General features: G+C 37.5%; 1 protein-coding gene across 5 annotated transcripts in view; it reads left to right on the top strand.

Moving 5' to 3' along the window:
• The window catches only part of GSTCD (glutathione S-transferase C-terminal domain containing), a 139,573-nt gene extending 129,477 nt beyond the window's left edge, over positions 1–10,096 (top strand). For 3 of the 5 annotated variants that reach the window (XM_059376863.1, XM_059376857.1, XM_059376848.1), the window contains exons 10-12: positions 1,420–1,450; positions 4,723–4,792; positions 7,569–10,096. In XM_059376863.1, coding sequence (XP_059232846.1) covers positions 1,420–1,450; positions 4,723–4,792; positions 7,569–7,705 — 238 coding nt within the window. In that variant the 3' untranslated portion in view covers positions 7,706–10,096. Of the gene's footprint in view, positions 1–1,419; positions 1,451–3,419; positions 3,488–4,722; positions 5,040–7,568 lie in introns of those variants that run through there. The other 2 variants (XM_059376876.1, XM_059376867.1) reach the window with 2 other exon arrangements.
• Positions 10,097–17,804: the final 7,708 nt, after the last annotated feature.

Below are 17,804 nucleotides of genomic sequence, written 5' to 3' on the forward strand. Positions count from 1 at the left end.
AGCAGCATAGAGTAAGCATTCAATAAAATGTGAGCTGTTGCCAGGTACAGTATTTTTAAATACTGCCCATGAGAGCTGATGAATCTGCAAGCCGGACAGCCGTTTCTACAGTCCTGCTTATCCCACCTCCAAGAGGGAGACATTTTACTTCTCACCCCTTTGACCTGACCTATTGGAGGGATAGTGTCACGGTGTTTATGACATCTCTCTGAACCATAGTTATTGAGAATCATGCTGATCATTTTAATTATAGAATAGATTAAATATTTTGTTTTAAATTGTATTATGTATCATAAAAAAGACTCTGGCCATTTGCATGATTACTTTTAAGAAATCTTAGCAAATTCCCATCAGAATTTATATTTGAAGGCATCTGAGTAAAGTAATACAGTACAAATAACAGCCTTCTTTTTCTTTGTCTTTGGTTTTTTTCTTTATTTTCATGGTTTTGTTCTTTACCACAATTTGCAACTAGTTGAGAGAAAACCAAAGGAGCTTTGGAAAAGCAAATAAGCATAACTTAAGGTTTATTCAATAGCTAAAATTTCACTCTGCTCTGAATCTGTACAGATACAGACCAGCAATAAATCTGTAAGTCTAGCACTATAAAGATGTTTAAGAATGTTAATTTGAGTTATTTAGCCTCTCGCTTCATTTAGTTGATTTTAAAATCTTACTTTAGTGTCTGTCAACTTTTTCATATCTCTGTAGGTTTATTGCCATGTTCTCCTTTTGTCATTGGAAGACAATCCCAGTCCATTATCCCCCTGCCTTTTAGCACCCCAGTGTCAGGTGCTAGACAACTAGGGACAGCCCCTATCGCCCAAACCACTGGCATTATCCAAACTACCCAGTCCTAAACTTGCTCATTCTGCCTTATCATCTCTTCCTATGGAATCCCTAATAAAGACTCTTGCCCACACTATATCCCACTCCCTCTGTCTCCTACAGCCCTGGTGCTTCCCATGTGGCCCTCTGTGGCATGGCATGCCCTCTCCTCTTGGGAATTGTTGAGAAAAAAACTATCTTTTCAATGGCAAACATCTCTTGATCTGTTAGCCTCACCATACCTAAATAGTAGTAAAACCTACATTTTAAAACCCCTGGATCTGTGTGCACCCATGTGGGGAAGAGAAAAAAAAAATGGTTGTGCATCTCTAATAGTGTAAACAATCTTTGAAAATTTTTTCAAAATCAATAGCATATTGAGAGTATGTTTTTTACTTTTAACAGAGACATTTCAAACTGGCATAGCTTTTAGTTTAAGATCACGTTATATACTCCTCAGATAAAATACCTACTTTTGTTTATAGTTGCTTCTGTATTTCTATAATATTATAGAAATAGAGTATTTCTGCTCCTAATCTTTGTTATCTGGATTCCTAATCTTTGGTGTTTTTTTTTTCTTTTCTATTTCAGTGAACAATTCAAGAAAACTTTATCATATAAGGTAAACTTAAAAAATTCTAGACGTATTTCTAATATACTTTTTATTCCTTCTTTGTATTTTTCCCCTCCCAAATTTCTAATGGGATATATAATCTATAGTTATCTTGGAATTACTCATCAACATGTAATATTGGGAGTGGGTATTTTTTTATGTTTTGTTTTGTTTTGTAAATCAAGATTCAAGCTCAAGTAGGTGGCAAGATTTGTGAGGGGTCTGAGAGTTTAGCCTGTAAGCTCCCATGCTAGCCTCCCACCGTTTCATGGATGCCGGCAGATGGGAGACTTCTGAGTCAGACACCTGGCAGGAGTACCCAGGCTATCCTCATTTTTGTCCTGACTTCCCGAGACCCAGTTCCCACAGGGCAGCACAAAAAGGGCCACACGACCGCTACATGCACAGTGAATTGCATTACAGGAGAGGGAAACTGAGCTTAGGAAAGCCAGATGTCTTAAGATTTAATCTTTAAGCAAGCATTCCTGCCCTTTGCTCCAGAGCGAGACAGTATGTATTTTCCAAAGTTGCTCACTATATAAACATCTTTGAGAAGATACTCTAGAACACGGGCACACTTTTCTGTAAAAGGTCAGATGGTAAAAATTTTAGGTTTTGTCAGGCACTTAAAAACCTCTCCACTATTCTACTTTGTCCTTGCCATTCTTGTTGCTTTTGGTGGTGGTGGTGTACAGTCCTTTAAAAATGTAAAGACTGTTTTTAACTTCAGAGCCATAGAGAAAGAGGTCATAGACTGGATTTGGCTTATAGGCTGGAGTTTGCCAAGCCCTGGTCTGGAACAAAAGCAGTGCCTCTACTCATAAGGCATGAAGAAACACAAGAACTGTTTCTCAGCAGTAGTCAGAACATTACATAGTTTCGGAGCATCAGTCTGAGCAAACTAGTTTCCAGTTTCCCAAATATCACCAACTAATTTGTCAATAACATGACATAATGCAGTCTAGAAAATGATAAATGATATTTGCCAGAAATATATGAATAATACCATTAAAACTTGATAAATCAGATTCTTAGTTCACTTCTTACACAGACACACTAAAAATATATAGTCTAATTTTACATGCCAGCCCCACCTTTCAAGATTTTTCCTTTCTCCATCCAACAGTTAAGTAGTGGGGGACAGTGACCTAAAAATGTTAATTTCCACCACCTTGGCACATATATCTCCTTCACCTCTACTTTATAACCCCTAAACAGGTACCTCCAACTCTATTTCCCACCCTCCATTCCCCACCCCCACCCCTTCTCCTGCTCTGACCATACACAAAAACCTACAGAGGAAGAATGCTGATGCCTTCATCCAGAACCAGACTTTCCTGCTTTGCCTACTGGATTTTAAAGTTTGTATGTCTTAGGGAACTCTAAGGTTTTTTGGAAAATCAGGACCCGGGGAACTTTATCTTCTAAGATTCAAAACACCTTACCTTTCTTTTATAAGACCCTGCCAATAAAGTAGACAATGAGTTGGAAAATAAACAAAAACTAGGCCCCTGTTTTTAATGTTTCTTTGAGTGATGCTAGCTAAAAACAAACTGAGAAGATGCATGGAAAAAACCTAGGTCAGTGAAGAGGTCGGATGCCACAGTCTCATGGGCTAGAAAAGAGTATAACATTTCTAAAGAGTAGCAACAGGGCACCCAGGCTCTTCCAGAGAGCAGAAAACTCACTGGTACGCAGTTCACCTTTGTCTACTCCTTCTCCCACACCCCCAAAAGCTGCTTGGCCTTCAACCCTTTTGAGGGTCACAGGTATTAAGGCACCAGAGAGAGGTCTGAACTTCCTGGATACTGTGGCAAGATACTTCTTAACTGAACCATGATAGGTGGGCTGCCAGGCAGAACTAAACGGAGGCAGTGTCCAAATATCTTGAGAGTTACACTGGAAGTGTTTTTCTCCACAGTTCAGTTTAGCCAGAAAACCTTGAACTGACTTGTTGCTCTGTGCCTTCCTTTTCCAGAATTTAACTTCTAGTGGAGAGAACACATCCACAAATAATTCCAGTAAAATGTGGTGAAGACACCAAAGGTGATTGCCTCAACGTTAAGAGATCTTGACTTTCAAACACAGTGAAGACAAAGGGCATGCTTTTTCTGGCCTTTTCTTCAAATTCTATAATTCTAAATCTTTCCTCTGCCCTTTTGTTGATGCCAGTTCATGGCTGCTTAATACAAGTTACTCATTTGAACCATTTATTAGTGTCCTATCCATTGGCCACTAAATTTTATAGTGAGCATTACAATATTGTTGTTTTAATGCATAAAAGTTGAGACAGAAGTAACCCTTCACAAAAGAACCAAGATCACATAGTCACCTCAATTACCTTCTTTTAAAAAATGGAAGCCTCAAGTTGAATGTACAAAAGACTAAAGGGGACAAATGAGCAATCAGAGTTCAAGCCTTTGGCTAAGCTTCCAGGTGAGATCATTTACACACAGGGACCCTGCATCTGTTCCAAGTGAACAGCCGTCATGGGAGTACGGCAGTACCCCCACTCTGCCCGAGCACTCACCTTTGGCTGCTCACAGATTTCAGAGCCCTGTGTGGACTCATCAGCTCTCTGCCCCTATGAAGGCTTGTTCTTTTTGCATGAAAGCAGTCTTTCCTAAAATGGTCAAGCTGAACAATAATTTTCCTCCCACTCGCTCAGGTTATTCTTATGGTTGCCCTTAAAGTAGAAGTAGATGCCCCTCCAGCAGCCATTTTGAGTGAGTGAGCCAGCTTCCTCTCCTCTGGAGGGATAAGGGAAGAGGCCAGAAAAGTGTCCGAGCAGCCAGCACTTGGCTGGGTATCCCAGAGAACCACAGAACCATAAAACCCACACGTAGTGATGATCTTCCCCAGTACTTCCTTTTCCCCTGGCAGGAGGAAGAAAAGCCACTTCAACTGTCTTCTTGGAACCATGTTCCTGAGATTTAAGTTTTATTAAAGGAAAAATAGAAGTGACTTTTTGGTCTTTTCATTTAACATGTGATAATCACACACTGTAACCTTACTTTTGCTCAAAGAAACTGGCTAGGTGGCCAGAGGCTTTTCCTTGCATCCATTCTTAAGAACTGGGTCAGGAGAACAGTCTCCTTGAAAGGGGGAAATGTTACTGAGTACCACTTCCTGAAAGTGTGTTTCTTTAAGACGTATTACTTGTGCAGTACTTTATTCAGTTAAACTGTAGATCTCCAGAAAAGTGAAGTAGTTTTAATAATTTTTACAGTTTTGAAACAGAAGATTAAAATAGACCCACATTCTATTGCTTTTTCTTTTAGGAACACATGATTCTGTGCAGATTTGCGGATCAGACAGCTGTGCAGCTTCCGCCCCAACGAAGACTTGTAGGTATGTGTTTTCACAGAGCAGCTGGCGAGTAGATTACACACACTATGCCTAGGAATGAATGGACTGGCTGTAAATGGAGAAAACTGGTCCATTTATCCACAAGACACTCAAGTCTGTTTTTCCCAGAAAAGGCAATCCATGTTGAAAAGGGCTTTGTAGGTATAAGAGTATTTTATCCCATTTTTGTTAATGTTAATACTTTTACATTCATCTTCAGTATTTTTATGTTGAGCAGAATTATGTGAAATCTCTTTCTCATTGTTATGAACAAACCGAGGGATCTGTCAAAAGCCACAGAAGAAAATATAAAGATGGAAAAATCAACTTCTCATGCCAACATTAATTTGTTAAAATATGTATAAGCATTTTTTTCTTGGAAAAAAAGCATACTTGTATATAATTAATCATAGACCAATTTATTCAGCATCTGTAATAGTAAATATTACCTTAATTGGAAGACCTGCAGTAGCATTTTAAGTCTAAGTAATGCATTTATCCAAGACTTTGCTTCAGAAAAAGAAATAACATTTTGAAGGACAATAGCAGCTAAAAGTTAGTGCACATTTAAGTGCTGAGCTAAATGCCCTTACCATTATCTCAGCAAATTCTAATGAAAATATTATTTAGGAGTGGGACAAAACCTTCTCCAGGATCTTTTACCTGGTAGATGATGGAGCCATGCTATGAACCCATACGAAGGCTAGGTTCCAAAATTAGGGATTGTGAAAATTGAGTGGAGTCAAAAATAATCTTAAAAATTATTTAGAAAATAATTGGCCCCACATTGGAGGCCACCATAGTATATCGGAAAACAGATTACTGTTTCTTTGGCTGAGCACCAGATGTGTTAATTAGCTTGCATCCAGGGACTGTGTTGTATGAAAAGTAGTTATCTTCAAACCCTAAAGTCAAAGCCAGCAGATCAAGAAACACATAGAGGCACATCTGAGACCTGAGGCTAAACAAAGAAGTGATTTCCTCCTCTCTCACACTCCAGAGCATAAACATATGAAGCTCTTTCTCTCTTACATGCAACCTCTCTCTCTTTCCCACTCTTTTTCTCTTCCACCTCCCTTCCCCTTCCCAACACTCTGAGCTAGTTGTCTGTACATTTGAATGTTCAGGGAGCGCTAGAAGGGAAGTTGCTGGAGTTGAAGAGGAGGGGAAGCACTTGGCATGATCACTGCCATGAGGGGAGGGAATGTCATGTTCCAAGTCACAGACCCCGTCAAATGTCAATGTCTGTACTTTGCATGGGTCATGCTTTTTTCCTGTGAACATTTTAGGAAGCTTCCGAGGGCCCAGAAGGTAGTAGACTTACTAACAACTGAGTTTCAGCTGTAAAGATACTTCTTCGACATGTGAAAACATGCGATTCTTTTACGTAATAGAAAAGGAGAAGTTAACTGGACTGGGATGGAAGCCAAGGGTAAATGAGCCTCAGTGTAAACCCAGGGTGGGTACTGAAGGAATGCAGGGCGTCTATTTTGACAGAGAATGTTTCATTTTAAACTGAGGAGGGGTTTGGGGTGGGGGGAGCCTTTACAGATGTCTTAAAAGATGAACAGTACTTTAAGGGAGAAAAAAGAATGTCAGCTGCACAACTGTAGATGAACGGGGAGGGACTGGATGGGTGGGGGGCGGTGATCTCACCTAAGTGGAATTCAAGACATCTCCTTTTTATATCATTTCTAACACAGTTCATTCTTTTGGGCATGGAGACTTTTAAGGAAAAAGTATAAAGTAAACATTTTAAATCTGAATGTCTCATTGCCAATTCTTACCTACCGATTTCACGTTCAGTCTGTCTGTGAGTCTTCTGCCTTCCACAGAACTTCTCTGTTTCAGTCATCTGCCTTCACTTCTACAGCTGTTCAATTTTAGCAGCTTCTGTGGGCATTCAAATAAATTACTGAAAAATACTGTTTAGTCATTATTCTAATTAGGGAAAATGGAATGAAGTTCTGCATAGTCAGTAGCCTTTTGGAGAATGAAGTTTGTATACTGAATTTAAAGAAACTGAACGTATAAAAGTGAACCATAGCTTTGAATATACTCAACCCCAAATCATTTTTATTTCCAGAGCTACCTTTAACATAGAAATCTGCATTTGCCAAAGGAACACAAATTAGCTGCTTTGCTTGCCAGTCAGGTCTTCTCTTTTGTTTTCCAAAGATTACAAGAAAAATTGAGTATCACTATTTTATAGGCGTGCAGGAGTTCTGAAAATTGATTATATTACACTCAGTGTACACATCCACCTAAAATAACCAAAGCACAATTAAGAATTTTCTCAAATATCTTCCATTTCTCATTTTTCCTTGTCCTAAAAATTCCAGGTTCAACTGTAGCACGTCTTTCAGATGTCTTTTTGTTAGCATGATACTTTAAATATTATGAAAGATAGATTTTATTTTTTTCACAATATGACAGGTAATACATTTCCATAGAGAATGCAGGCACAAGGTCTTTAAATGTATTTTTAACCAAAGTGGGAAATAGATCTGTAGTCTGTATTTGAGATCTACTTGTAAATACATTTTTTAAAAGTTAACATTCTTAAATTGTCAGCAAAAGCAAATCTGTGAGATGTTGTATGTGATTGTCTTTTGTCCATACTGATCAAGAAATAGGTAGACAGACGAAACAGGACTCGGGGGCAAACAGCATGTTCCATATACTTGTAGGGTTTGTCACCATGTAGAGTCCCTTAGACAACTGGAAATCGCACTGTTCCTTGTACGGTGTCTCATGGTACTGTTTTACTGTATTTCAGGAAAACAGTGCATGTGCCTAGTGGATCTGGATCGAGCAAGAGCTGCAGAAGAACGTGGTTACTGCGTTCAAGTAATATCCATGGAGCCAGAGAGCTGCTCTCCCAAAAATAACATGATCGTGGGAGTCCCCATTTAGAAGGAGATATTCACCTTTGATGGTTTTGCCATCCGTCTTCATGATGAAAGCCCAGTGGCACTTAGGAAGTTCTTGGCATAACCAGACAACAGCATTAGCCATCTTGAACTTATTGTGCTCAGGAAGGAAAGCAGCAGGAAAATCACAGGAACAAAGACTGCCTGCAAAGCATCATAAATGCTCTTATAATGTATGATTAAAGGACCGCTGGTTTTCATAGTGAGAATCAATCCCCTGAAGTCTCAGCTGCCAACAGAATAACTCTCACCAGTGAAGCTTCCATCACTGGAATAACAATTTCCTTCTCCGTTCACAGCTTTTCTGCTCTTGCCAATTTGACATTTAATTCCAAACAGTGAATCGAAGCCTTTGTAATCATTGCAGCCTATATGATTGTTTAGATATTCAAATGGAGACCAAAACTAGACTCAGTGGGGTTGGTTGGTGGGTTGGTTATATTTTTAACAATTGTGCTTTTTCTATAATTTTTAAAAAATAACTACTCAGGCAGCGCCTATATGGTTAAATTTTTAAGCCGGGATGAGTTGGACTTGTGTTTCATTTCATATACTTCTTTAAACATGTTTCCCATAAATTACCAAATGAGATCATCACTGGGTCAGACATTTTATATGAAGACATAAAATAATTGCAGAAAATTTCCCATTGTGGGGATATGTAATTTGGACATAAATTCCAACTAATCAGTATATACATTGATTAATTAATTCCAGTTTATAAATAATTATTGAGGATCCATTATTTTCAAGACCCTGGCCTAGAATCTTCTAAGGATACAAAGATGAGTTGCAAGAGACATGATGCCTTGCCTATGGAATAAATCATGTAAAAGAAAAATTGATGAATTAGTTCCTTGTCATAATATAATGTATGGTCACTGGATTTATTTTCCAGATACGAATCATATTTTTTAGTTACATTACTTTGGTAAAAATTACTGAATGTAGATTAGAGTTAGGAGAAGTACAGAGTTTGGAATATTTGAATATTTCTCCCTTCTCACACTTCTCCTCAGCCCAGCAGCCAGACTTTTTAAACACAGATGACATGCCTTTCTCACGTGCTGCTAATTATTTAACTTCTATGTGCCCTAGGTTATACCATTTAAGATGAGATTTATTTCATTGATTGTGATGTTTTCAACCCCTATATGACACATATCATGAGGAAAAAGGACTTTAATATAAACAACTCTTCCATCATCATGACTTAAAATGCAGGAATAATTTATTCAGGGGAAGGGGGCTTGAATTCTTGTTTTCTGAAGTAAAATTTAAGAATTAACCATCAGCCCTGAGTTTTTTAGTCGTTTTTACCTATAGATATACCATGCTCTTTTATCCTGGGCTTTCTTTTTTAAATGGAGGTATAATTTACAGAGAATAAATTTTAAGTTTTGAGTTTGAAAGTTTTGAAAAAAAAAAAATATATATATATATATGTATCTCCATACAACTGCCACCAGAAATAAGATATAGAATATTTCTACCAGCACAGAAAGTTCTCTTATGTCCCTTTCTGTTCAACTTCACCTACCCCAAAGGCAGAAGTCTCTCTGATTTATACCACCCTCCATTTTTTCTGCCTATTTTTGTCCTTCATATAAATGAAGTCATTTAGTAGATGGTCTTTTGTGTCTGGCTCCTTTTGCCCGAGATAGTATTTTTTGAGAAATATCCACATTGTCATACGTATCAATAGTTTATTCTTATTCTTAAGTAACATTCTATTATATAAATTTATCAAAATGTATTTATTCACTCTCTAATTGGTATTTATTTAGATTATTTCAACTTTAAGGATATTACAAATAATGCCTATAAATATTATTGGACATAGGTTTTCATTTCTCTTAGATAAATACCTAGCAGTAGAATTGCTGGGTCATCGAATAAATGAATGTCAGTTGCCAAACAGTTTTTCCAAAGTGGTTGTAGAATTTTATATTCCCACCAGCAATGTATAAAAGTTCTAGTTCTCCATACTACCCTCACAACATTTGATATAGTCAGTCTTTTTTATTTTAACCATTCTGGTAGACATGAAATGGTACCTCACTGGGATTTTCATTTTCATTTCTCAGATGACTGGTGATACTCAGCATCATTTGTAAAGTCAATGTTCAAGTCTTTTGCTCATTTTTAAAATTAGGTTGTCTGTAGTTTTTTTTATTGTTGGTTTATGAGAGTTCTTTATATATTTTGGTTAAGAGTTCTTTGTCAGATATATGTATTGAGAATATTTTTCCCAGTCTGTGGCTTACCTACTCATTTTCATAATGAATGCTTTAATTTTCAGGAAGCCTAATTTATCTGTTTTTGCTGGCTAATATTTTCTGTGTCCTCTGTAATAAATCTTTCCCCTCCCTGACGTTGTGAAGATTTTTCTTATGTTTTCTTATAGAAACTTTATGGTTTTAGCTTTTTATATTTTAGGTCTGTGATCCATCTCAAATCAATATTCACATAAAGGTAGATAGCTTTTGAAAAATACATGTTTGTTTTGGCATCATTTATTTAAAAACCTTTTCTCTTACCATTGAATTGACTTGGCACCTTAGTTGAAAACTAACTGATATATGTGTATGAGTCTATGAGGTTTCTAGACTGTTCCATTAATTTGTTTGATTACTCTAGCTTTACAGGAAGTCTTGAAATTAGATGATCTTTCCATTTTATTTCTCACTTTCCAGATTGTTTTAACAGTTCTAAATCCATTGTATTTCCATATAAATTTTTTAATTGACTTATCAATTTTTAAAAAAATAGCCTGCTGGGATATTTGGTATTGTCTGGAATCTTTAGACCAATTTAGGGAAATGAACATATTAGCAATATTGAGTCTTATAATCCATAAACATAATACATCTTTCTACATATTTAGGTCTTCTTTAATTACTCTCAGTAGTATTTTCTGATTTCCAATATAGATATTTTGTTTTATCTATTATTTGATAGGTTTGCTGCTGTTACCTTAAGTTTTTTACATGTTGTTCCCACTACCCAGAATAGCCTCCTTTTACTCTCCCATTCACTTAAAGTTAAGGTCATTCATCCTTAGTCACGCCCTTAGACCTGACTGCCTGAGGAAAGCCTTTCTTAACTTCCCTGGAGTACATGTTATAGGGTGTGCACCATCAGAGGAGTGTTCTCCATCCACCCCTGGACTCAAAGCACCCCACTACAATAGCCCCTATGATAAGTATCCGGAATACAAAAGGAAGTGACTCCACTGTTTTCCCCAAGGAATCCTCCAGCTGTGATGGCTGTGGCTAGTCATAGATAATGGGTGTTAATGATTGCCCCCAGGATACTAGATTTTTCTTTGTAAATCCTTTCCAAGGCTCCTTCTCAGCTAGGGCAAGTAAAAGAGGTTGGATGCAAGCAGCGGGAAGGTTGTTACAATGACAACAATCCCAGCAAGTCCCCAGGTTTCACCTCCTCCACTTGTCCGTCAAAAGCAAAGCTGCTCCTCAGGGATCTCTTTCCCCCACAGTTGTAAGATTAGAAGCCAGAGATCATCTTTCATTACTTTGCAAGCCTGGCTCAGAGATAGGTATAATTATTAATGACTAAACAATTTTATCTTATTTAGGGAGACATTTCAGTCATATTAGAAATCAAAATATTTTCAGAGCACACACGTGATGTACTATGTGAATAACAGTAACTAAACATTTACTCATTCTCAAGATGTTGGCTACAGGTGTTATCCATTTCATGGTTCAAGAAAATTGCCATTAATAGAACTTCCACATGTACCTGTTTTTCTATATGCTTTCATAATAAAATTAGAGGTATGTTCCTGGGGAAGTGATATAATTAAATCATTAAGAGAGAGCAATACTTTTTTTAAGTTACAATTTTTAAAAAACAGGTTCTCAATGCAAAGTAGTTGGACATTTCAATAGATTTTTTTTTTTACACGCCAAAAATACATGTCTGTTGAAGAAAACTAGAAGACGTGGCTAAATAAAAAGGAAAAAGAATTTTAAATAACTATTAATACTTTGTTTTATATCTTCCTAGACTTTGTTCTATGCACACACAGGCACACACAGAGAGAGAGAGATTTATTTAACAAACACTAATACTGTATTTAATATTTGCTAGGCACTCTTCTAAGTCCTTTGTAAATAAGAACTCATTTTCGGTCCTCATAATGACCCTAAGAGCTAGATCCCATTAGCCATCTCATTTTATAGAAACTAGGGCCAATGTTTCATAGTAAGAGCAGACCCAGCTCTGAACTCAGCTGGTGGTTGGCAGAGCTTATATTCTATTTCAGGCTTCCTAGCAATCCTATCGGGATTGGCTGAGATTTGCTATAGTAACAAAATCTCTCTGCCTTTTGAAGTTCTACACAAGAAAGATGTATTTTTCACTCATACTACATACCCATCCAAGTCAGCTAGGACTCTACACCTCATTATCCTCACACCTGACCAAGAAGCTTCTTCTGGGAACATAGCTGGTCTCATAGAAAAGGAAATATACATGGTAAACTCTCGGCCATCTCCTGAAGATTCTGCTCCGATGTGATATACTTCACTTCCTTCATTTTGTTGACTAAAGCAAACCATGTATATGTATGTTCCTGAGTTGAACATAGTGGGGAAGTACAACCTTGGTGGAGGGAGGTTGCAGATAATTGCAAACAGCAATGTAATGTACCATCAACAATGTAGTTGAAAGAGGAAGAGAAGAGGAGGAGGGGGAGAAGAAGGGGGAAGAGAACAGAAAGAAAAGGCCATTGCATCTTCCAGTATTAAAATGGAGATTCTGAATGCAACCGACTTGGAGTAGGGAATTATACTGTATCAATCAAAGAGGGAAGGCATGTGCCATAAGCATTTCCTGTCATTGCTCTCTGGACCTTTCACACTTACCATTGGAAAGGAATTTTCCAGAAAAAAAAAATGAAAGGATTTGTTTTTTATTATTATACAAGACTGGAGAAACTTCTATTAACTGGAGTTTCAGACCTGCAAATATATTTATTCTGCCTCATATATTAAAGTGCTTGATCTCTAAATGCCAAATATTCCTTTAGGAAGGTATGAGTTTTTACTACTAGGAATATATAATTATTCATTTTCTTATACCCTTAACCAACACAGGCATTATCAATTGTTTTAAATCTTGGACAATTTGATGGGCAAAATTGCTATTTTGTTTTTTTATTTTGTTTTGATGTTCATTCTTGAAATTATTCATGTGATTGCCTACTTTTCCCATGGTTATTGACCATTTATATTTTGTGAATTGCCTATTCATCCATTTATTAATTTAATCAACACATGTATTGAGCTCTTGCTTTGAGGCCAAGTATTATTTCCAATTTTCTTACTCATTTTTCAGTACTTTCATCTTTCCTATAAAGATTAGGAAAGGTTTATTGCATTACAATTTTTTAACTTGGTTTTTATGGAGGAAAGTGTTTTTGTTTTGCTATTATAAAGTTAAAAATACACAACTGGTCACATATGTCACTCTTTTCCTTGTGATTTCTGCTTAGGAAGATTTTTTCCCACCAATGATTTAAAAAAAAAAAAATCCACCTATATTTTTAGCATTCTAATTCTTTAGTAGTTTTAGTTTTTATACTGAAATCTGTAACCCAGCAAGTGTTTCTTTTTGTGGGTGGTTTGAGGTAGAAATCTAGTATTTATTTTCACATTAGTTACTTTCACATACCATTATACAAATCCAACTTTTCCATTGATTTGCGATGCCTTTAGTAAACTAAGTATATTTGGGACTTATTTCACTTGTATTACCTTCTATTGAATTCTTGTACCAGAATCATACTCACTAAATTATTACAGCTTTATAATACATTTTAACATGTAACAGGGTAAATTTTGTTTTGGGTGGTCATGGAAAGGGTTTGTGATCTGAGACAGAGAAGGTTGTGAACTTCTAAAATTATGCCCTGTAGTTCAAAACAGACAAGTATTTTCTTAAAGAGGGGACCCTAATAATGGGTCCATGATTAAAGGAGCGAGACTGATACAAAGCCAAGGACAAGCAAAGCTTTATTTCGCGCCAAGCATCAAGAATCAGACCGACCATCAAACGGGACGGGTCAGAGCCACCCCTTACATCTAGTTTCCAGACTAACTTTTATAGAGCAAATGCCATGTGGTTGGGCCTGGCCACGCACAGGTGGTCAATGAGATTGTAACACACACAGGAAACTCCACAGTGATGCTAGGTGACCAATTGAATTACAATTTACCCTAGTAGACATTTGAACCAGCCTATTACACCTTCATTAGGATTGGTGCCAAAAAGGCTCCCAAAGGGTGGGGGGGGGCATACTCCTTGGTAGCTAGGGAGATGGTATGCAACCCCCCACTGATCGGATGTCTCCACCTGGCCTGACCCACCCTTGTATCTGGGCTTTGTTACCTGGAGCTGGTTTCCAGGACTTGTTTTTAAGTCCCTGGGGGAAGGGGAGCAGGGACAGTTTAAGGGTTAAACAACAAAGTTATAGTTTAACCTCAATGGAAGCCTCTGGCTAAAATAAAAATATAAAATAAATCCTTACAAGGGGGAACATAGATTTAATTAGATTCTCAAAAAGATCCATGACCACAAATAACATTAGGTATCACTGATCTAAAAGACATGAAAATGTAACAGAATTCAATGTTCTGCACTGAAGAATTAGCCAAACATTAGAATCTTTTTTTTCCCAATAATTACAATAAAAGAATCGCTATTTGCTTTTTCATAGTTCTCTAAAGAAGCCAGGTTTTGTTCGTTTGTGTTTGTTTGCTTTTAGGTCTAGTTTATATGACCCGAGTAAGAACAGTTTATAGTCAAGTAAGAAAATGCAAAATTCAGCAACAAACAGAGAAGACTTATTTACTGGATGTCTGATCCAAAGGGTCCTGAGAATTTATACAACGTGAGTCGGATATTGTGTAAGGTGTGGCACCTCCTAGAAGAAGGCTTTCTGCCCAACTAATCTGAATTGGCCTCTTCCAGTTCCTCTGTCTCCCCACGAGACATTTGTGGGTGTTAATTATGTGTTCCTCAGTAGAATCTAAGCCCCAAGTAGGCTTTTTTGCTCCAGTTATCCTTTCAGTATTAATCCAGCATCAGGCACATAGTAAGAACTCAGTAAATATTTATAGAACGAATATATTTTAACACCTTCCACATGAAGTAAAAATACATATGAAGTTTCCCTTTCCCCTCTGTAGACATATGTCTGGGCATCAGGCATGTGGGACTTTTGTATTGTTTTGCTTTGTATTGTCTTTGTGTTGTTTACTATTTTAAGATATGTTTGGCAAAGCCAGTGCTATGGAAGACCAAGAAGTGACAGTTACTGCCTGTGTCATCTGAATAGCTGTGTTTTTTTAAAGATTCATTCATTTATTTATTTATTTACAGACAGAGATCACAAGTAGGCAGAGAGGCTGGCGGGGGACGAGGGGGGGAAGCAGGTTCCCCGCTGAGCAGAAAGCCTGACATAGGGCTTGATCCCAGGACCCCAAGATCATCACCTGAGCAGAAGGCAGAGACCTTAACCCACTGAGCCACCCAGCCGCCCCCATCTGAATATTTTTTTTAATGAACTTTTTTTTTTTTTAAGATTTTATTTATTTGACAGACAGAGATCACAAGTAGGCTGAGGCAGGCAGAGAGAGAGGAGGAAGCAGGCTCCCTGCTGAGCAGAGAGCCCGATGCGGGGCTTGATCCCAGGACCTGAGCTGAAGGCAGAGGCTTTAACCAACTGAGCCACCCAGGCGCCCCCCATCTGAATATTTTTTATGAAAAAGATCCTGGTAAGTTATTTCCCTATCCATGGCGCAAATGGCAAAAGGGAATATCCTGAAGGAGATAAAGTGCTCAACAAATGTTAGTTTGGTATTGTCCATGACAGACCTGTCCCACCATAGAGCATGACTCAAACGAGGCACGTAGTAAGTTTCTGTAAGTGACACTGAGTGACCGTAGAAAACGAAAACAGCGGAATGTATGATCTATAGGGAGATGTCATTTCTCTGTCACTCGGGCTGTTTCAATGAGAAAAGAGAAGTTTGCTCCTCACACATCTGACAACTGGGCTCAGTCACAAATCATTTCTCACCATCTCCTTATATTTCAGTGAAAAGGGGAGTGTATGCAAAGCCTTGGAGTCCCACAGATGATTTTTCCTCTATGATGCTTACTGCTTTGTACAGAACAGCTCACTCAATTATCTGAGAATAATAGATACAGCCCGGTATAATTTTGGAATGCAGCACATATCTCGTTGAGAACAACAACCATGTCCCATAAGAAGTTCTCAGTAATTAGGAGAAGGAAGCCAGAACTTCTTGGCTAGGAAAGGAAATCCAGCATAGGGATAAAAATGTACCATGGATAGTTAAAACTGTGGTTTATGTACTTAATCAACTAGGAGCTGATTAAGGTGAATTTTATACATAATCAAATTTATTCCACTGCAAATTTTAAAGTCCTCTTGTTTATTTCTTTGATTTAATCCTATCTACTATTCATACTCAGTCCTTCATAAATCATCTACAGTTTACTTCAAATTTAATAAGAGTAAAAATACATAGTACATTCCTGGCTAAATGGCAACTGTTCTTTCTTTGTTACATTTTGAGTGTAGAACAGCCTCAATGCAGAAGGATGACAATGAGACTCTGAGTAGATGTCTAACTGATTACTGGAAGGTGTGTTTGCTGCTGAATTAAGAGTAGTTACTTTGGGAAAGCATCTGTGTGTATCTGGAGAAGTGAAAGGAGGCTGTGGGGAGAGAGGAAACAATGCATGTAAATTAAGATAGCCCGATGTCCCCCTAGACTCCCCGTAAGAGAGTGTCTGCACCTTATTTCTAGAATCGTACTAGAAATAATTTATGTAGCCAAATTATGAATTTCAAAATCTTTAATAAACTTCCAAATTTCCTGACAGATTAAAGTCAATCTGATTTTGTTTTTTAAAGATATCCAGAACAAGAGATCTTACCTCCTCTTTCAGTGAATCTTTAGTATATTTTCCCTATCTCATCTCAAGGAAACTCCATTTTAGCCAAACTCTTCATGCTACATTGAAAATGCATCTTGGGTGCTTGCATAAGTGGAAAGGAATAACAATAAACTAACTTTCCTTGTTTGAATTTGAATATACTTCAAAAGTATGACTTTTAACCAACATTTTCTTTATTATTGTTTGTATACCATTACCAGAATTATCATCAGACTGAGCAGTCCTAATTTTAACTTTTGAGTCTTATTTCCTAACTCTTTCAATATTTCTTTTTTTTTTTTTTAAAGATTTTATTTTTATTTATTTATTTGACAGAGAGAGATGACAAGCAGGCAGAGAGGCAGGCAGAGAGGCAGAGAGAGAGGAGGAAGCAGGCTCCCCGAGGAGCAGAGAGCCCGATGCGGGGCCCGATCCCAGGACCCTGAGATCATGACCCGAGCCGAAGGCAGCGACTTAACCCACTGAGCCACCCAGGCGCCCCTCTTTCAATATTTCTAAGGCTCCCTTCCAAACCTAGTCCAGTTTCCACCTCCTCCATTGGTATAAATCTTGGATGCATTATAGAAAGAAGTAGGTGATCGGAACAGAGTAATGCATGCCAATTACTACTCCCTTAATTACCTAAAGCTTTCTAAGTCTTGATGTCTGATGGAGGAAGGCCTTGCTTTGTTGTTCTTCCTTAAATAGCCCTGGCTGTCCTGCCCTTTTGCACTAGTATCTAAAATTTAAGATCTGCTTGTCGAGGTCCATGAAAAAGCCTTTTTGGAACTGCACTGAATTTCGAGATTGCTTAGCGAATAATTAACATCTTAACAACATCTAGTTTCTTATTCCTGAACATAGTGCTGCACATGAACAAGGTAGTTACCTTCAATTCATATACAGCTTTATCATATACAGATTGCTGATTTTAGCAAATGCTTTTTCGCTTAACTACTGGGATGACCATCTGTTTTTTTCCCCTCATATGTTAATGGGGCTAATCCATTAATATATTTTCTAATGTTAAAGGAAAAAATTTTAATTGCTCAAGATAAGTATCTTTCCAGTCACTAAGGTTTTAT

Source organism: Mustela nigripes, chromosome 1 (genome assembly GCF_022355385.1).
Source record: "Mustela nigripes isolate SB6536 chromosome 1, MUSNIG.SB6536, whole genome shotgun sequence".
Lineage (NCBI taxonomy): Eukaryota > Metazoa > Chordata > Mammalia > Carnivora > Mustelidae > Mustela > Mustela nigripes.